This window comes from Cucurbita pepo, chromosome 8 (genome assembly GCF_057944985.1).
Source record: "Cucurbita pepo subsp. pepo isolate OVF chromosome 8, ASM5794498v1, whole genome shotgun sequence".
In the NCBI taxonomy this organism is placed as follows: Eukaryota; Viridiplantae; Streptophyta; class Magnoliopsida; order Cucurbitales; family Cucurbitaceae; genus Cucurbita; species Cucurbita pepo.
The window spans coordinates 8,233,625-8,254,676 of record NC_141805.1 but is presented as its reverse complement, the minus strand read 5'-3'; the positions used below and the strand labels follow the sequence as shown (position 1 = coordinate 8,254,676).

Genomic DNA, 21,052 nt, shown 5'->3' with positions numbered 1-21,052 from the left:
TTGCTTAGGGAAGTTTGTTCCATTTATTGGCACTAAACGTTGAGGTAAGTTATAAATATACCTGAACTACTTTCTCCATTTAACTACAGTATGAGCTATTTCTTTTTCACAATTTTGTAGCCATAAAAATACATGTCTACTCGTGTTGGGCTTGTAACGTTGCGCACAAATGCCATAGATACGAAAACTTGTGCACACTGTCGTAGTTTCCTTATTTCAAACTAAAGGCAAAGTCCATACCCTTGGCCTTATGGACCATCGAGTGCCTTGCAGTGTTTCATGACTCAAGGATTCAGACCGAAGAGACCAACTCAACTCGATCAACATTGGGAGGAGGTCGACTGCCATTTCAGACATTTTCTATTTTCCATCTCCATCCGCCAGATGAAGAAAACACAACATTCAATTGCATCAACCAAAAATTTCTGTTCAAGCTAGCTATCCTCAGCAATAGAATTTATAAGTTGGCATGCTTGATAGAAGATCAAAGTAAAAATAGCCTTCAAATTTCTTTACCATATCACCTATCCTTGAATGAAGATAAGCTAAATAAACAAAAGGCATTAAAGATGGGACTTCATAAATGGAAGGAGCTCAGTATGTATTTGGTATGTGGTATAATTCAATCTAACAAGCCCGGAGATGTATACCATATAAAATACATCCATTCCTCTGGTAGTAGCAGTCACTCGGCAAAAGAAAAAGATATTAGTTACTTCCTATATAGTCTATGGCCATCTTCTACTTGATCAAAAGATAAAGCAGAGTACAGGTACACGTCACGGAGAGGTGAAAGGATGATAGGCAAGTTTTCACCAGCTGCTGCTGCTGCTGTTGTACAAAAATGTCATGACTGCTGCTGCTTCTGTAATTTAATGAATCAGTTGCCCCAGATTTACACATCACACAATGATTCCGATCCTATGTATGTATGTATTATGAACCCTTCTTCCCCGCCGAAACTGGTGCCATGCAGTGCTCCATCGCACAAAATAACATTTGTAGTTTTTATTCATTAACACAAAACCTCAAGTAGGTATATGGGTTTATCTTTTCTTTCTCAGCCCTGGATGTGCCGCCCTTGTTTTGCTGACCGTCCTCCGTCTTTCGTCCACTCTCGAGTACTAATAGATTGCCAAATCACATGTTTGTTACCAACAATGGCAGTGGATAGAATAATCATACTGACCAAAAAATGGCAAGCTTTTCTGCAACCAAGAGGCAGACAGTTGCACACACCAAGTTGCTGGATGCAAAGACTACCCATCACCGCTGTGAATCCCTCCTACACCCTCTCAACCACTAAAGTGAATTTTCTGATTTTGAGAGCTCTGGCCCTGCTGAGGCAGCTGTGGTGGGGCCTGCACGGTAGAGGGCTGTGTGTTGTAATGTGCAAAGGGCTGGGAGTAGAGAGAGTTCATCATCCCCTGCTGTAAAATTATCAGTTTTTTTTTTTTTCAGCAACCAAAAGAAGAAGAAAAAGCGCCAACCAGAGAAGAAAAAAACGGTCAGATTGAAACGAGTAACACTTGGCCATAGCGAATTGATGACTCCCCACTTGTTTGATGATAATGCTTGTGAGGAGCTATAACAGGCCAAGCATTACCACACCCTATTATTCAGTAAAATTTGACCATAAGCATCAAAGCATCGTCAAAGCATTAAGAGAAACCTGGGATTGTAGTGGATTTGCATTGGCCACGTTATAGTGACTTTGAGAGGCTTCATCTAGTGAAGGATCACTAAAACCAACTTGCGTGAATAGACCTTGTGAACCATGATTCATGTAATCCTGTGGGACAGATGTAGATTAAAACCAGTGGAAACTTTTGATATCAAATCAAAGAATGAAAAAGGGAAGAAGAAAACCTGTGACATGAAATCGTTTCCTGTTCCAAAACGGGAATATCCAGATTGAGAATTCTGATTCAGGAAGCTCCCTGGAAAGCCACCCTGTGCTCCTTGACTAACATAATCAATGGCATATCCAGTTTGAGAGGCCTACAGGTAACCCAAAAGAGATTATTAAAAGTTAATTGGACACATCCACCATCCACCAAAAAACAGAAACAAAAGATTCCAAGCTACTATGGTATATCACAAAAAAATTCGACATCCCTAAACCTCCGAATGGTTTATTGTTACTCTGGTAAGATAGAGCAAACAATTGATTGCATAGACTGCTCTCATTTCTGATTTTAGCATCCAATTTGTACCAAAGGAACACATCCATTTCATGATTGAAACATATATCCACACAAAGGCTAAATTATACAAAATACTCCTCAACTTTGAAATAAAACATGAGCGCTATTGCAAGCCAATCAAGCAAGAAATATTCCACATGTAGGCATGGTCTAGAAAGTACCTGTGTGGAGAAATCAGTAACATTATATGGAACATGCGATCCCTGGCTTTTAAAGTCATCACTCAAGAAGTCCTGATTGTAATCACATATATAACTTAAGAAAAGTATATCATACCAACACAGAAAAACTGAACATATTAAACACCAATTACTACCTGAGAAATTCCTCCCATGGAGTACCCCTCACGAAACGTCTGGTTAGGTGGCTGAACAGGCATCTATTGAAACAAAGACACTTTTAAGACATAGGGTAATCATCAAGGTGGATAGTATGAGAGGGAGAGAAAATACACACATTGTTAACAAAACCAAGTTGAGACAATGGACCACCCACCGATGGTTGGCTATTGGGACTCTCCAAACCAGGAAAGTTAAAAGTGGAACCAATATTTCCAATATTTTGTTGAGAGGCTTGCTGATTTGGAAACTGGCTACCAATAGGAGCACCCGCATTTCCCCGCCCTGCCCCAAAACCCCTACTTCCTGGTTGAGGAACATGAGGAACAGCACCAACTGGTCCATGCACAGCTCCACGAGTTGGGATTGCATACGGCTGCGGAGGACCACCATGAAATGAAGGGATGGGAACTCGTGGCATGGGATAACCAGAAGCATGCACTCCAGGCTTTTGGGCACCATTGGGCAGGTGAGGAGGAAAGTACGAACCTGAACAAAGTATAAGATTTAAGTAGTCAACCAATAAAATAAAATAAAAGGACAAAAGAGAACCCATCAATAGAGGTGATGCATGCCATCAAAAGGCACAGTCTACATGGTCAGAAATGAGCCATTTACTCAACGTGCATCCTTGAGAACTTTTGAAGATTGTTAAATGTCAGACAGAGAAAACACACCTCTACCACGACCACTTCTTCTATCAGCATTAGAGCCAGATGGGGCAACAGGTCCAAAATTATCATTGGGCACAACTCCAGGCCCACCAGCAAAGAAAAGGCGACGATCATTGTATATCTGCATGTGCAGCATAAATTTTTTTAGGTAAGAAATCACACTTCCATGAAGAAAAAAATGAAAGAACACAACATACAACGATCATTACACCCCCCCCCCCCCCCCCCCCCCCCCCCCCAAAAAAAAAAAAAAAGGAGTCTCGCCCTATCTATCGCAGCATAAAAATAATAAAAAGTTAACAACGGTCTACCTTTTTAGGTTTCTGAAACTGAATCATGCTTTGTTTTAAGTTATTCAGAGGACCCTCAACCAAGCACTCATGTTCCTGCCAGACATTGATGATAGCAAGTCAGAAACACAGCAAAGGCTTAAACATGATAGATGAAAATATGTCATAATAAATCAAGGACCTCAATAACTAATGTCGCATCAGGAGGTTCCAATAACTTACATAAATTCCATATAAACATAATAGTTGAGAACAAAATACCTTGTAATGTGTTAATAAGCTATTCCACAGTGGTTGTTTACTCAAAACCTTTGGGTTTCCAAGAATGACAATACCATATCGAGCTCGTGTTAAAGCCACATTGAGTCTGCGAGGATCGTTAAGGAATCCAATGCCCTAAAAGGAATAGGCTTTAGTAGTTACTCCAGAATGACAACCTTATTGAAAGAAAAAATGAGAACAATAACAAACTAAATAATTGATCCACAAACTAAAATGTTAAACATCTTATAGTTTCATCACATTCTTTCTAGAATATACGTACAGCAGTCAGAAAGTGTACACTACTACTATTTTCAAGTGAATCGGTGAGCCACAAAAAGCATAAAAGATATAAGATATAACTACCTTCTCCAGTGAACATATATAGAACAACCTTGTATCAAAATATCTGTATCCGATAATCTCATTTCAGAACCCATTTTATACTCTCAACAAAACAGTAGTACCATGCTTCATATGTCACCCCACATCCATGGGGAGATAATTAAGGGGAAGGAATGGGTAATCTAAGAGTTCGCAAACGAAGTTTCAGTTGAAAAACACAGTAGCTACACCAGAGAATGTTTTAGTAGGTAACTAACCTGATGTTCATTACTCCTCACACATGACAATATGATATAATCTTTTTCCCTTCCTTGAAATGAATCCACGCTTGCAACCTGTTAACAGAAACAGTGCAAAATTGCATCTTGTAGCAAGGATATCCGCAATCACTTTACGAGTATTACCTCAATTTCTTTGTAAAGTTGCTGTCTGAGAGCACCATTTCTTGACATATAGTTTACAATGTATGCTCTTTGTCCCTCATACGGGGTGATAACTCCAATCTATAGCAATCAGTATATAGCATACATGAAAAAAAAAATTAAAATAAAAATAAAATAAAAAATGAAATTGAGTATCATCCTAACAACCGAAGATGACAACTAATGTACCTGACTAGGGACTACACCACTCCTTAAGAAAGTAGTCACAATTTTTTCTACATTTGCTGCCTCAGTTCTATTTAGGTAGGAAGTTCCACTGGCACTTATCTCCTCTTGTCCCATCTAAAAATATTCAATGTGAAAATTCAAAACATGAACGGAAGCAAAACAGAAGAAAAATACAACTTAGAAACACCACACACAAGGTAAGTTAGCAGAACACATGCTATGTCAAAACTGAAGAATTCATTCTCCTTTAATACAGAATATACATTCGAAGTGTCCAATTGACGTTTATTCCCTAGGATATACAATCAAAATCTTCAAAGCTCTAAATACATCATATAAAGTTTTTAAGTTTTATTGGACTTCTACATCTCCAAACTTAGAGCATATTCCTCCTTCCAAGACTACTAATTCTAATATCCTAACTTCTCTATGGTTTTTTTTCTATCGGAGATCGACATGTAGCTCCAAAATGGAACCCCCCTCCCCTTCCTTCCTCCTCTTGATCAAGACAGATCCCTCTCCGTTTTCTGCTCTCTGATTGATACAATCTGGTTCTTCAAATTCTAAACATAACTAAATCCATTAATACCTGGACGTAGAAGAACATTGGACGGTTGGGAACTGGCCATGGGAAGTCAATGCCTGTCGATTGCCTTTCGTTGATGGTAACTCCGTTTTGTAGCGTGCCCTCATAGAAGCTATTAGAAGGAAACTCAGAAAGTGATGGATGCATCCGATATTGAACCTACAACAAAAGAGAAAAAGGAGAACATGTCATCAGAATTCTGACGCAACCAAATGTGCATTACTATCTTAATAGAAAAAATAAGACTCGAAGCAGAGACAACAAAATCATAGAAATTCTTGTATTTTAATACATAAATTACAAATCTAGAAATTTGAAAAAATAAAAATAAATAAAAAACACAAATCAAAGCATTAATCAAGAAAAATCTCTCCCCTTTCTGTTTAGGTTAATTGCTGCTAACTCTTCTTTTTTTATATCGATGAGCATCCGGACTCACTTGTACACACCTTGACTAATCAATTGTTGCTAATTCATTTGGTCAGCTGAATAAAAGTACTAAATCCCTTCAATTTCTGCAACCCCAAATATGAGAGGATCTTTTCAAATTTACCAATATGGGACAAAATAAACTCAGCCCAAGTAAGAAGCACGACCTTGCTACATTTAGTTATTTCTAAGATCCCCATATACTTCTTCCATTTCTTAAAAGTCTGGCTAAAATTGGGGCATACAGATTCTCATGGTACAAAAATAGTACCCTTAGATCCAAGCTACTGTATTATGTGCAAGGGGGAGCTGAAAGACAAGAGGCGTCTTTACATGACCAGCCCATTCATCACTACTTATTGGAACCTGATTAAATACTCGTTTGGTGGCAATTTTTCTATCCATCTCCGTGGCAATGACTAGCAATATGGTCATGTTGCTCAATAGTTAATTGCTCTCATTCTTGAGGGGCATCCATTTCAGAAGGAGAAGAAGACATTGTGGTTGAACTTTCCTACAGCTTTCCTATATTCTATATGGAAGGAACAGAACTATTACAAAGACAAAAGACAACACTTCGTTCTTTGGTGATTATAGCATTATTTCTCCTTTGTCCCATTGGAAAAGCATCTTGGAATTTCCTTGGGTTGGGAGCTCCACTTTTATTGTAATCTTATATTATTAATGAAATGTTTCTTACCAGAAAAAAAAAAAAGAAAAAAAAAACCACCCTGAGCAATCTCTATCATATATGGCAAATGATGGTTCTTTTTCTTTCATTTTTCATCTACAAGAGTTTGGGCCAACTTGCTCGTATCTCGACTAATCTCACGAGACAACTAGAATCTACTACATTTTGCTCCCTAAAAAACTTGTAGGATATTAAATCCTGTGTAAGTAACTACCATAAATTGAATTCATTCTCTTTAAATACTTCATTATTTATGTCGGGCCTTAATGCCCACTAGGTCAACCCAGGATGGTTAATGGTAAAAGAACCGTCAATATAAATTGTAATGCATGCCAAATAGCTAGATCGCAGGTATCATAGTGAGTTATAACAAACTAAGATGAGAAACTTTCCATAATTGAATATCAAAATTGAGATAAAATTAACGAGCACCCTTGAAAACATATGCAGTGTAAAAACCTAATACCTGCAACCTAATTGGTTTCACACCAAGGAGAACGAGACGCTCAAAAAGGGATTGGGCCAGTCCTGCACGTGCTGCTTTTTTGCACATAATAACAGGTCCCAGTTGGCAATGGTCACCAACAAGAACAGCCTATAACAAGAAAAGTCAGTAGAAGAAAGGAAGCAACCACTTTAATAGATGACATCCTGAACTGAAGACTCCACATGCCTGCTTTGCTCCAAGAACAAGAGGAATGAGACATTCAGGTTCTGTTGCCTGAGTTGACTCATCAATAAGAACCTAAACCAAGGTAGAATCTTTAAGTTTTAAGTTCTTTGCTTTCACGTAAGCATACAACAGACAAGATTGGTCTAACCTGACGAAATCTAAAATTTGACAAGCGAGGATCTCCAGCACCAACACATGTGCAACAAATAACGTCTGCGCTCTGTGAAATTTCCCTCTCTGTAGCTCTCTTAAGGGCTTTATATTTTTTCTCATCACTGCTAGACAACTCTCCTGTGTTAATTAGAAAATGAGAGGAAGTGTTATTGAACAAGGGAATAAGAGAAACACACTAACTAAAGCAACTATCCACCAAATTTTTAAAATAAATAAGAAATAGGCTAAGGAATAAAAAGTGGTTATTAGGATAATTATACAGGCAGCAACAGCATTTAAAGATTTTTTTTTTTTTTTTTTTTTTTTTTTTGAAGCCTCTTTTCAGGCTTTCAACGACAAGTAATTTTCAGAATCCTAAGTTAGGAAGAGCAGCAAAGTGAAAACACGGGGGTCCATCTTATTGATTTTCCTTTCCTTTTTCTTTCTTTTCATTTTTTTTTTTTTTTTTTTTTTTTTGGGGGGGGGGGGGGGGGGGGGGAATAAACCAAGCATTTTTTAGCTCCTCCTTGAACGATAATTTTGGTAGCTAAAACCCCCAACAAAAACAATAATCACCTCCCCCCCCCCCCCCCCCCCAAAAAAAAAAAAATGAGAACATCAGCCATCTTGGAAGCCATGGACCGTGCTCACTTTTATTTGCCTTCACGCTGGTTGGACCATTAATTAAAGCAAACAATAAGTAGACAAAAACATATCCAACTAATCACCAAATGGTTTTCTTAAACAATGAAACAATTTCTACTGATGGACAATAACATTTCGGAGAAATCAGAGGATGAGGAATCTCCTAAATAAAATATTTGTTAGAAAAAATTTCCCATTTAAAATACAAAAGAGAAAAAATTACTAATTACAGTTTCCGACTACATCCCCTCCCCTCCATTTTTGGGGAATTTTCCACCCAATCAGATTTTTTATTTTAAAAATGTAAATTATAGAGAATAACCCAGACCTTGTTCATCTTTCAATTGTTGCAACTTATGAAGTTCACTTCTTTCAGATGTGTCAAGATGTCGAACCTATTAAGAGATTTAAACAATCAGACTTGGTACAAACATGAAAATGAGCTCTTAGTCATAGAGCAACTGAGGATACAATCCACAATGATCAAATACCTGATAGTGAAGGGTCAAGTGTTCCACAGGAGAACTTACAGCTTCTCTTGATTTTGCGCATAGTCTAACAACCTTGATTCAGAAAGCAGGGAGAAATTGTGAATGATATTTAATTTATATTGCAATAACCTCTAATAAACACAGCGCAGCCACGCTGAAAAGGTTGCACAAGACATACCAGATGATGAACTATTACAGTTGACAAACATAATAAGATATGTGAGGCCCAGTAGAAGGGAGGGAGTAAATGCTAGTTCATCATTACCTTCAACCCAGTTGCACTTATCTTCTCTGCCAGCTGGTCCACAGCCACATTACTGGGCGCACAGACCAGAACCTGCCCTTGGCCTTGTTTGGCCATATGATACACTATGGCAGCAGAAGTTACAGTTTTCCCAGTACCCGGAGGACCCTGAATCAAGCTTATTGGCTTCTGGAGAACACTTTTTACAGCAAAAACCTACCAGTAAAGAAAATGTGGCCAGAGTTTTAACTTTAAAAAGAACCTAACTTAGTCACATCATTAACATGAATGGAAACCTATAATAAATCTCAACTCTCATAAATGGAAAAAAAAAATGATAATTTCTCAAACTATTACAAAAAAGACAAATATGATCTTAAGAAAACATAGGCTCAATATAAATGGTTACTTCAACAAGAAAGCATGTTAAAAATTAACATTCAGTGCTCTTAGAAGTATGCAGATCTCAAATGGAAAAAAAGGACCAGAATGTTTAAGTATACAAAGCATTGGTTCATTTCTATAAACAAAGTAAGAACTAAATACCATCATAAAGAGAATATGAACACGTTGAGGAAGAGAACAAAAGACCAGCCCCTATTATGGATCATTCTATACCACAACAAGAACTCCCCAATTCGACGAAAATAAAACAAAAACAAAGATCTCCGAACTCCAATAGTATTAAACAAGAACCAGATTATTCTTCGATAAACGATACACCTCTTTCACAACACAACATAGCATAGAAAATTAAAGTGAAACAAAATTGAGGTAGTTTATTTCTAGGAGCATACTTGGGATGCATTGAGCTCCGGGAGACCAGGAGCACCAAACCGACGAGGAAGTGTATTGCGAACCATCTGGACTTCCACTTCATGTCCTAATAAGTGATGGTAGATATAACTGCACATAAGACATCATAAAGTGCATTGTCATAGCTTGTTGAAATACACATATCAGTCACCATTGCTTTATATGAATATAACGTCCATAGTTCATTTACTAGTACTGAGGAAGAATTATTCAAGAATCATAAAGAGGCTAAGAGAACCTAATAGAAACAAAATCCTTTATCCCCAAACAGTAGACAAGTTCTTACCCACTGACACTGGTCTCATCAACTGCAAATGTCTTCATAGCTCCCTGCATTCGGTCGAAGCTTGTACTCTTCCACACAAAATCAACACTAAAACCATGGACGATGTCAACTGGAACCCCCTATTATACCAATACATAACATAATCACTGACAAACAACTTAACCCAGCAAAAAATAAACACCAAAGTTGAGTGCTACCTGACTAGCACGAAGCTCAAGTGCAACCTCTTCCTGTGCAGTTAGCTTGATCTAACATAGGAAAACAAGGTTATGTCAATACAATACATTGCCGGTTCAAGAGACATTTCAGTTTTTTAATGTACAAGACAACTAAAATGTCTGACATGTCATGGAAACATAAGAAAAGAAGTCCGGTAGAAAGAACCAAAATAACTACAGCTGCAAATATATCAAGCACTTTAGCTGTGAATTTATCAGTAAATATACTATTGAAGCATTTTCTATTCCTGACTATTTTTCTTTCACAAAAAAACCACAAGGAACTTACTGTTACCTATTTTACGAAAAGAGAACTGTACATTAGAAAATCAATAAAATGTGGAGCAGTATTCGAGTAAGCAGCCTAAAGGATTTTAAACCCACAACTACTTGAATGAGGTTATTCAAACCTGAAGACTTAAAATCAAAAGGTGCATACCACATGTCCCACAGAATGCCAGGCTGGATGAGCTGCATCACCAGAATAACGTAACCTCAATTCATCTCCAGGTACAAGACGCAACTCATTATCCTCCTATACCAACAAATCGAGAAGCTTAGAAATCAAGAGAAAACAAGGAGATCAAAGCATCCATTTAACCATTTCACCATTTAACAAATAATAAACACCAAAAGTACCTTTGGAAAGACAAAATAGGCTACCCTCTTCTTGTTAAGGCCAATGTCCCAGCGTACGGTGACATTATCCTTGCTTTGAGATTCTTTCATCATCTAATACAAAAATGGAGCATCATATTATACAGATCTTTCAAAGGACAAGTTAATATTACATCCATTTAAATTTAAGGAAATAAAAATCAGGCAAGCTAAAAATTAAGGGATCATGAACTTAGAAACTGTTCTAGACCTACTAATTTTTTGTTTAAAATGGAAGATACAAGGAGTCCTGGTACAATACCTTATCATAGTCGGCTTCCAGCTTGATAAGAGGTGCAAATACATTTTGATACTATAACAGGAAAGACAAAATGTCACCTCGTCAATACTACAGGTATCAAAGAAAATGCAACTTCACCAAAATTACTGCAAACTGAATATAAACACAAACACCAAGCCAACAAGCACACCTGATATGCATCCTCATATTTCAATGCTACAGGCTGTGGTTCATCATCCACACCAGGTTTTTCAAGATCTTCAAGTGACGCATCTGGGTTCGTCTTCCAAAGCTCCTCAATCTTATTTATTTGTTGTGCACTAATTTGGCGTGCCCTCAACTGCTCTTGCTCAGAAGGAATCTACATAACAAAGAGGTTGTATGACAGTGACACAATACATCACATTACCACATATCAAAAAGATATAAATCCGGCAAGATACACAAACCTTAACTAGCCACTGCAAGAAGCACCTATCATCAATTAGAGGGCACCATTGACTCAAGTCCCAATTCATATCCTTCAGAGCATTTACACTTAAGCAAGGTTCCCTACAAAGTAGAACAACCACACTTTCTGTCTTTGCAGAGATAAATCCAAGGAGGAAAACATTTCGACATCCACAATTGTAACACTCAAGAATTGTTTCTCCCAGAGGACTGTCTTTATGAAGACAAACTTCCTTATGTTTAGCCCGGACCTAATATCATTGTGTCATTCAACAGAATAGCTAATGTGAGTTCTCTAATCATAATTTTTATGTAGGAAATACTTTTACTATGCGTGAAGTTACAGAAATTATAAATGAAAAGTTGATACACCATCAAAAGTAAAAAATATGTTTTATTTTCTACGTACACAAAAACCAATTTTCCTACAAGGAACCAAGCTTTCATTAAGAAATATGGAAGCATAAAAAAACCCCATGCAAGAGGAGCTCACACCTACAGAAAGGCACTGGTAATTACAAAAGGCCCAAGGCCCATAAGGAGCCTAATATTTTCCCATAGAACATCACACGAGTACTCCACCCCTCAAAAAATGCTCAAGGTGCAAAAAGTACAAAAACCAGTTTCATCTTCCTTCCAATATATAACTACTACAGCTGCATAAGAATAAAGCTATATTTGATCTAATTTTAAAGTCCATTAAAACCTGAAAAACAAGAAAACTATTACTGACATTGAACAATGAAAAAGATATATAATCGACAAAAATACACCAAAGCATAAAAACGTAGACATGCAACATGGTGCAAGTAGCACTCCCCACTCGTGACACTGAAAAAAACAACCGACAAGCAAAGAAATACGGAGCGCCATTTCTCATATCAATTTCACCTAGGCAAACAGGATAGTACGCCCACAACTTCCATGTGAGGCGCAACAATTTCCACATGTTCTTCGAACATTCACCAGGCAATTGATCATCGTCGAATTTCCGCCAAACGAAAGAAAAATAAATCCGCATTCTTATGTAAAAAAAAAAAAAAAAAAAAATTGAAATTTTCTATAAACGGAGAAACCACGGGGCGGGCACAAACTAAAACAAATAACAACATCATAGTGGTGAACTCCCAAACAACATACCAGATGATTCACGATATGCGACCCAGACGTGTTCCCTCGCGAATTACAGAACCATTTACGGCACGACGGTACGTTACACCTCACAACGCAAGCCGGGTTCGAAACCCCACAATACCTACAAGCATGCTCCGTGAAATTCCCCTTCCCAAACTCATAATTATCATCATCCCCAGCATCCTCAAACGTCAACCCACTCATCCCGGCCGTCAATGCGTCAACCATTTGATTATTACCACCACTATTCCCCAAATCACCTCCAGTCCGGCCTTTCGTAGCACTTCCCGGCGCAGCCGAAACCGGAGACGCATCAGACTGGTGGTCCGACCCCCCACCGCGGTCCGTATGATCGGCTAATGAATCGGAAGGAGTCGGCCACGCTACAGGGGACCTAATTGGGTCACGAAATTCTGGATAATCGAAGTCTTCCCCCTGTGTATTGAACTCAAGAAATGTGTAAGCGTCATTTCCCGTGTCAGGTTGAGATGCCGTTTCAAACAAATTGTTCTGCTGCGAATCCATGGCAATTGAAGACCAATAACAACAATATCAATCCCAAGTCAAAATAGAAGACGAAGAATCAAGATTTAGGGGGTTGGAGTTCGAGGTTTGGAAGAATTGGGATTAAAATTAGGGTTAGGGTTTGGCGTAGCATAAAAGAGAGAAGGAATGAAACTTGACAGAGGAAGCGGAGAAAGTAAAAAAAATATATATTTTCTTTAAAAATATAATATATATATATATATATAATTATATTTTTCTGAGAGAAAATTGGGGGTGTTTAGCTTCACCGGCCGAACTGATTGGATAAAGTTATATGGTCCCACCGTGACGTGTCAAGCTAACACCGTTAGCTGTTAAAATGCACGTGTGGCGCGTGGAACTCGTGTTTGGCTACGGAGATAAACGTATTTTTTCTCTGAATAAGAATCTATTTTTACTCTGAATAAGAATCTATTTTTACTCGTACACAATCTCACGATATATACATACACAAATAAAATTTTATTTACAAATTTACAGATCAAATAAATAGATGTGATAATTGACCAACGCAAATACGGTTATTATTTTTTAACCGTTCAAATTTACCTGTAATTTAATCTATAATTTCAATGAAAATAGTTTATGCATTGGCAAAGTAGTATTAGATGATATGTATATTGGAATATTTAAGTATTTTAGTAATATGATTATACGAATAATATTAAATTAATATGACTCAACATGTATATTACATTTATATATATATATATTATTTCATCTTTTATTTTAACGTTCATATATATAACGTATATAGTTTCTTTGGTATTAGAGCCATAATATGTTCATATGTAACTCAGCAAAGCCTAAATATGCTCAAAGTAGACAATATTATATCATTGTGGAGAGTCGTGTTCATCGAACATGATATCAGAGTCATGTCAAATCCTCAAATGTCGAACAAAGGACTCTAAAAGAAAAGGAGTCAAGGCTCCTCGAAGGCATAGTCAAAAAATGACTAAGACTCCAAAAGAAAAGGAGTCGAGCCTCGATTAAGGGGAGGCGTACTTTGTTCGAGGGGAGGTGTTGGATGAAAGTTCCACATTGGCTGATTTAGGGAATGATCATGGGTTTATAATCAAATAATACTATCTTCAATGATATGAGGCTTTTTGAGGAAGCCTAAAGCAAGGCCACGAGAGCTTATACTCAAAGTAGACAATATCATACCATTATGGAGAGTTGGAATATATTTCCTCCACTACGACGCCATCGTTCGTACAAAGAGGACAAAAATTGGATGTGTAGTGCTTTGCAAGTCCCCATAACTTTAAATCATGACATAAATGATGTAGGTAATACATTTAAATTACTTACAAAATGGTGTTGTTCAAATTTATTACGAGAGAGAGAAAAGGAATACAATAAAAAAAATGGAATATAAATGACTCAAAATATATAAAAATGGACTTACACTCCAGAACGACCCCTTCTGTGACCACACATCTCTCGAACGCTCTTCTAATTCGACCGACAACTTGCAAATACTTGACCTAGTAGTATCCGGGAGCTTTACTGTGGGTTTTAGAAAGTTTGGGTCTAGTCTCTACTGCTATCTATGCATCTAGGGTGCCTCAAAGTTCCAAGCAACACTTTAACTCTTCATAGACACACCTTGGGTTCGAAGAAGGTGGTTTATCCTTTCTAGCATCGCGGATTTGCCAAGCAACTAGTCCGTTCTGGGTGAACTACTCTTCTGTTTGACTTAGAGTAGTTTACCTTACCTATTCAGTGTGAAACCGATATCCTAGGTCGACCTAGTAGTATCCGAGAGCTTTACTTTGGGTTTTAGAAAGTTTGGGTCTAGTCTCTACTGCTATCTATGCATCTAGGGTGCCTCAAAGTTCCAAGCAACACTTTAACTGTTCATAGACACACCTTGGGTTCGAAGAAGGTGGTTTATCCTTTCTAGCATCGCGGATTTGCCAAGCAACTAGTCCATTCTGGGTGAACTACTCTTCTGTTTGACTTAGAGTAGTTTACCTTACCTATTCAGTGTGAAACCGATATCCTAGGTCGAGGTGTTACCTCGTAAAACTCTCTCTGATGGGGATAATATGATGTGTGCTAGCCTGCTCGTCATCCATGAGAGGTTAGTTGGTGAACTCATTTTCACAAGAGCATATAGTCACCCAAAGTCGGAGGAGCGACCCTCTGTGCGTGCAAGCTCTAAGGACTACCTGCGTGATCTACGTCCCCCCATAGGATGGATTTATAATGCAATGTAATCCACCTAAATTGTCATATCACACAACCCTAATCAACCCTACGCCTGACTCGATGATACAGGTTCTAGAGTTTAACTTGATGTGGTATGGGTATCAGAGTGAAAAGGGCATTTTGGTAATTTATTACATATTACATAGCATACTCGTCCATATTGCTGGACTCATTATCTAGTCATGCATTTTTTTTCGTAACTCTTTGAGGAAAATATAAAATCAGCATGCATCTTGTAATTTCATTCAAGGGGTATAACGATAATTTTCATGACATATAGATAATACATTCTCATCCAAAAATGCATTTTGAAGTCCTAAACATGCATACTTCCACTTAAGGTAAGAAATGCTCGCATGCTAGCCTGTCATTGCAATACCTATAAGTATTACTTATTTAAAGTTCGTGTGGCTACTTACTTGGATGATGTGTCTCTTCTCGAGCTAGCTTTTCTATGTGTTAAGAGTTGCAATACCTAAGGTATGCTAGCTTTTCTATGTGCTAGCTTTTCTGAAAATTCAAGTAAAATTAGGGTTAGTATCATTGAAGCGAAAAACAACCAATCAGAGGTCGAACAGGGTAAGACTCACACGCTGCACACGCGCCCAGATAGCCTCCACACATGCAGCCCACACGAGTACACGCGCCCGAAGGGAGATGCGCTTTCTAGACTTGACACGTGGCAGCCTCTAATTTGGGCATTCAACTCTCGTAGCGTACGTTTGAATCTTGAAGCAGGCAGTTTCTCTTTAAATTTTGTTGTCACGAAATGTGGCACAATCAAACGGGGCCAGTTCATGGATCGAACTTGTGGATGCACCGCGGCCAGGCATGTTCACCACCCCTTTGCCTGACACGTGTCCTCCCTTCATCCACTTGTGCAATCAATTTTACCGAATGGATCAGTTTTGCGATTTCTTCCTATATTTTTTCAATTTTCATAGTTTCTCATTCGAAATTCGAATCAACTTGGTTCCTTCACCAAAGTTATAGAGTTTTAATCCATTTTTACAAATGTATTTTTCTTGTATTATAATCAACTACATGAGAAAATAAATGCGTCCAAAGATGGTCAAGAAAAAATCGGGTACTTAATTTCTCAACGGTGCTCGAGTGTTACAAATTCTCACTTACTTCAAAATTTTTGTCCCCAAAAGTTGCTTACGCTCAATTTCTGCAGTAGGACATCCTCTTGTTTATTTTCTTGCTTGAGTTGTTACGTTGTCTTGACGGTAATTCTACCGAATTGTGACTACAAACATCCGTCCACTAACTTCTTTTTGTGAATGTTGAAGTTGTGCCAAAACTTATAGTCCTTTAGGGAAACTGATATGAACCAAGACATCAATTGTATAATATAAACTTTCAAGGAAGATTTTAAGAAAATGTTCAAATTATCACACGATGTTACAATTCATGCCACATTAAATAAGAATCAGATCATTTAGAGATGATATTTTAATGTATTATAAGCTTTACTTACATAATGGCTAATTATGACCATAAAATATACATAGCTGCTAATTATGATCATAAAAAATTAAACTTACAATCTTTTGGGACTATATAAAGTCGTTCTTATTATTATTATTATTATTATTATTATTTTATTTTTTTTTGAAAGAATACTTGAAAAAGATAGTAAAAAGAGCATTTTTATTTTCGTTTGGCTAAATTTCTTTAGAATCTCATACTTGCATGTTTAGAATCATTCATATTTGATAGGATCAATTTTGATTGTGGAGGGATTCAAATTTCAAATGAATATTCTCGAAATATTCAATCAACATAAAACCAAACTGATATGAACATCAATCGTTATAAATCTTGGGTGGGTTACAATTTAGAGTTATGTATTGTATTTTAAGCCTTTTAATTTATTTAGGTTACAATTACATAAGGGTTAATGGGTGGGTTACAATTTAGAGTTATGTATTGTATTTTAAGACTTTTAATTTATTTAGGTTACAATTAATAAGGGTTAATTATGGCCATTAAATATGAATGTTACAATTACATCATGGTTAATTATGGTCATTAAGTATGAATGTTAACTTACTTGTAAGAGACTTGGAAAATATAGAAAGAAACATTTGTGCTTCTCTTTAGCCAATGACTAAGTTTCTTTGCAATTCTATGCATGTAGAATCATTCAAGCTCGACATGATCAATCTTGTGAAGTGATTCGAATCTCAAACAAGTGTTCTTGCGTTGAGATATTTGATCAACAAGAATCATTCAAGCTAGACATGATCGATCTTGCTTGGGAGTTATTCGAATCTCTAACAATGTTCTTGCCTTGAGATATTCGATATTCGATCAACAAGGTAATCCGAATCTTACCCCTTGTAGTTCATTCCTTATCTTATCACAAACATTAGAATAACTAAATAAAAATTAATTTGAATAGATCACTTATAAACAAATAATTTTCACTTTAAGCCACATAATTTTCACTTTAAGCCACAATTGATACGATGACTTCCAAACATTCCTAAAGACGATAGATATAAGATAAATTGATTCAACTATTAGTTTGAGTTTCACTGCTACGAAGCAGATGCAATTATACAATGAACCCAGTCAAGAAAAACTCAAAATTACGAGGGCTCGAGCCCATTTGTCATAAAGTCTTTCAAATAACGTCACATCGTCTTACGAGAAGGAAAACGTGTAATATTATTTCAAGAAAATAAAATTTTGCCTGGTAACTTCAAACGACCATTATTAGATTAACAATGGTGGCTAATCTATTAACCATCCTATCTTGATTGTATTATGATGGGTATCAATAGCCAAAGCTGAAGAACAACAAAGTCATTTCTACAGCTAAGTTATTCGAGTGCTAAAGAGAATACCTATGAATTACTACACCATTTCATCACGATACATGGATCATGCCTTGTTAATGGTACCTCCTCTCTTATCGAGTTCATCCAACGCTGCCCACAATTTCGGGTCGTCGTAGTCCTTTACGAGGAGGGCAGGCTTTGCTTGCATCAACAAGTGCTCGGGATTTCTTGTCGCTATACCGACGACAGGCATCTCGGCTGCCACTCCAGCTTTGATCCCTGATACAGAATCCTAGCAATGCAAAGCAGTCTAGAGGTTAAATTCAGAACACGCTCCTGAAAAGAAAGTGGTAGTTCATAAGAAGGCAGACCTCAAAAATGAAAGTGTGATCCTTTGACACTTTGAGTACTTCAAGAGCCTTCAAATACGGTTCTGGATGTGGCTTGGCATGCTCACATTCACCACCTATGATAACAGCCTCGAAGAAATCCGTAAGACCAAGCATGGAGATCATGAGCTCGGCATTCGGCCGAGGGGCGTTTGTAACTGCAGCACGTTTTAAACCGCGGTCTTCTATCCATTTCTTCACTTTGTACAAGCCATTCACAGGCTTTAATTGTTCGGTAACCAATCTGTTGCGTTAAGTTCTTCGGTTATATTGTCTGATGAGACCTATAAATGTAATCTATGATGTGAAGAGAGAGGTTTACCTCCTAAACATAGCCTCCTTGTCGTCGCAAAATTTCAAACCTCGCTCGTAATCATCAGGGAAAAGTGCTCGGGCAATATCATCGTTATGCTTGCCAGCAACATTTTTAATGAAAAACTCCTCATCTATTGGAACCCCACCATTGAAACCAATCTACAAATCATATCAACATCTGTTACTGTGAGATCCCATATTGGTTGGGGAGGAGAACGAAAGATTCTTTATAACGACATGGAAACCTTTCCCTAGCAAACGCATTTTAAAAACCTTGAGGGGAAGTCCGAAAGGGAAACCCCAAGAGAACAGTATCTGCTAGCGGTGTACGTACTGAAGTTTGGGTACCAAACAGTTGGAGCCCTTTGTTGTAATCTGTGGCTACTTTTCTGGTGGCCATTTGTTTTTTGTACTATCAGTATGTATTCTTTCAGTTGCTCAATAAATGTTTGGCTTCTCATTTGTGGCTCATAGCATGATTAAAATAGAACTAACCTCTTGAAGCATTTCACGGAAGGCATAGTAATGGAGCGGATCCGAATCACACAATGTTCCATCGACATCAAATAGAACTGCTTGCATGGGAGCGATCTCGGCGAGAGGGCATTTCCTGGCTCCACACAATGCAAGCAATAAGAAAAACAGAACAGCACAGACAACAAACCAAACCATTATCCATTAAAGCAGTGGAAAACTAGAAAGGAGCCTGGTTAACTTTGGTAGTCTTGTGTTTGACTGGAGACTTGGGATGAACAACACTTTGATCTCGAGCTCGAGTTTCTTTTAACACAAACTGTTTTAGCTTAAATTATCATTTCAGTCCCCGAGATTCGTGTTTCGTTTTAGTTTGGTTCCTATGGTTCTAAATGTTTCCATTTAACACACATGTTTGGTTAAATCTTCGAAACATCATTGCATTCCCAAGTTCTTAACATTTTTTTTTTACCAGGTACCTTCAGGCCAAGGATGTAACAGCCCAAGCCTACCGCTAGTAGACATTGTCCTCTTTGGGAGCCCTTTCGGGCTTCTCCTTAAAGTTTTTAAAACACGTTTGCTAGGGAGAGGTGTTCACACCCTTATAAAGAATGCTTTGTTCTCCTCCCAACCAATGTGAGATCTCACAATCCACCCCCTTCAGGGCCCAACGTCCTTGCTAGCATTCGTTCCTTTCTCCAATCGATGTGGGACCCCCAAATCCACACCTCTTCGGGACCCTGCGTCCTTGCTGGCACACCGTCTCGTGTCTGGTTTTGATACTATTTGTAGTAGCATAACCCCATCGCTAGTAGATGTTGTCCTCTTTGGGCTTTCCATTTCGAGCTTCCCCTAAGGTTTTTAAAACTCGTCTCCGAAGAAGGAGAGGTTTTCCCACCCTTATCAATAATGCTTCATTCTCCTCCCTAACCGAGTTGGGATCTCACAAACGAAGAATCGGAGGATCATAATAGGATGTGCTCCATGAAACTTTGGTAGAATACCAGAAATTTATAGCCCCACAGTGATCTAAAATAAAATACCAAATTCATTTTCACCAATTCCAAAAGAAGAATCGCAAGAATGCAGAGACACTTCATTGAAAATCAGATCAACTCCCATAAGAAAAACAGATCTAAACGCAGGAATGAATAAAAGAAAAAAAGCCCAAATCGCAACAACCACGACCATCACAATGCATCAGAAAATTGCACAAGGTTCAGATTGACAACCACCGAAGAAATCAAAAGAAAAACGAAATGAGAAAACAAAAAAAAGCATTGAATCAACAAAGAAGTTGGCTGCAAATTTACCTGTGGACAGAATTTTCGTCTTGTGGAGCCGTCATGATCGGCAGAGATGGATGAAGAGATACAAAAAGGTTGGTCGGATTAGGGAAATTCGCGTGTGCTTGGAAATGGGTATTGAGAACCGGCGAAAATGGAAGTGGAGATTTATAAAGGCGGGGGAGGAGTTTGAGGCCGAGATTCCACGAGGGGGAAAAAAAGGAGCATAATAAATGTATTATATATTTTTGCAGATTGAATCTATTTATTATTATTTGTAGTAAATGAATATAATTTCCAGGAAAATGGTAAGGTTGGTGAGCTTTTGGTCCTTTTGGAGAAAAAAGTAAAGGTTAAATGACATGAGCCAAGTCGAGCAGCAGCCTTCACGCTCAACCACGTACTTTTCACCTACCTTCCCCTCCCCACACGTCTCTCTCCCCCATTATAATATACACGTGTAATAATACCCCAACTTAATAAATAAATAAATATAATTAAAACATTAGACATATTGCATATGATTGCATTTTCCGACTCCAACCATGAACTTACTTACTAAAAACTTTAATTATTGAACTCACGTGCTA

At 37.7% G+C, this 21,052-nt stretch overlaps 2 protein-coding genes across 3 annotated transcripts; both read right to left on the bottom strand.

Annotated features, from left to right (window-relative positions):
- Positions 1-550: 550 nt before the first annotated feature.
- LBA1 (RNA helicase) lies at positions 551-13,140 on the bottom strand. Of its 2 annotated transcripts, none has more exons than XM_023665310.2 (28): positions 12,447-13,140; positions 11,306-11,557; positions 11,047-11,217; positions 10,878-10,928; positions 10,598-10,690; positions 10,398-10,493; positions 9,938-9,988; positions 9,741-9,859; positions 9,436-9,544; positions 8,660-8,854; positions 8,395-8,466; positions 8,232-8,298; positions 7,254-7,396; positions 7,106-7,177; positions 6,899-7,027; positions 5,316-5,471; positions 4,727-4,840; positions 4,520-4,618; positions 4,373-4,450; positions 3,771-3,905; positions 3,531-3,605; positions 3,223-3,340; positions 2,664-3,034; positions 2,524-2,586; positions 2,369-2,440; positions 1,870-2,001; positions 1,673-1,792; positions 551-1,430 (listed from the first exon to the last, which is right to left on the bottom strand). In XM_023665310.2, exons 1-28 carry the CDS (start codon positions 12,963-12,965, stop codon positions 1,296-1,298), a joined length of 3,807 nt encoding a protein of 1,268 aa, XP_023521078.2. In that variant the 5' UTR covers positions 12,966-13,140; the 3' UTR covers positions 551-1,295. The 2 variants fall into 2 exon arrangements, with proteins under 2 accessions (XP_023521078.2, XP_023521079.2); XM_023665311.2 differs by having other exon boundaries at positions 551-1,427.
- A 4,654-nt stretch (positions 13,141-17,794) lies between these two features.
- On the bottom strand, positions 17,795-20,685 carry LOC111784696 (haloacid dehalogenase-like hydrolase domain-containing protein Sgpp). Its single transcript, XM_023665309.2, has 5 exons — positions 20,490-20,685; positions 19,198-19,312; positions 18,710-18,861; positions 18,370-18,631; positions 17,795-18,290 (listed from the first exon to the last, which is right to left on the bottom strand). The coding sequence occupies exons 1-5, from the start codon at positions 20,522-20,524 to the stop codon at positions 18,102-18,104; spliced, it is 753 nt and encodes a 250-aa protein (XP_023521077.2). The 5' UTR covers positions 20,525-20,685; the 3' UTR covers positions 17,795-18,101.
- Between the last annotated feature and the right edge of the window lie 367 nt (positions 20,686-21,052).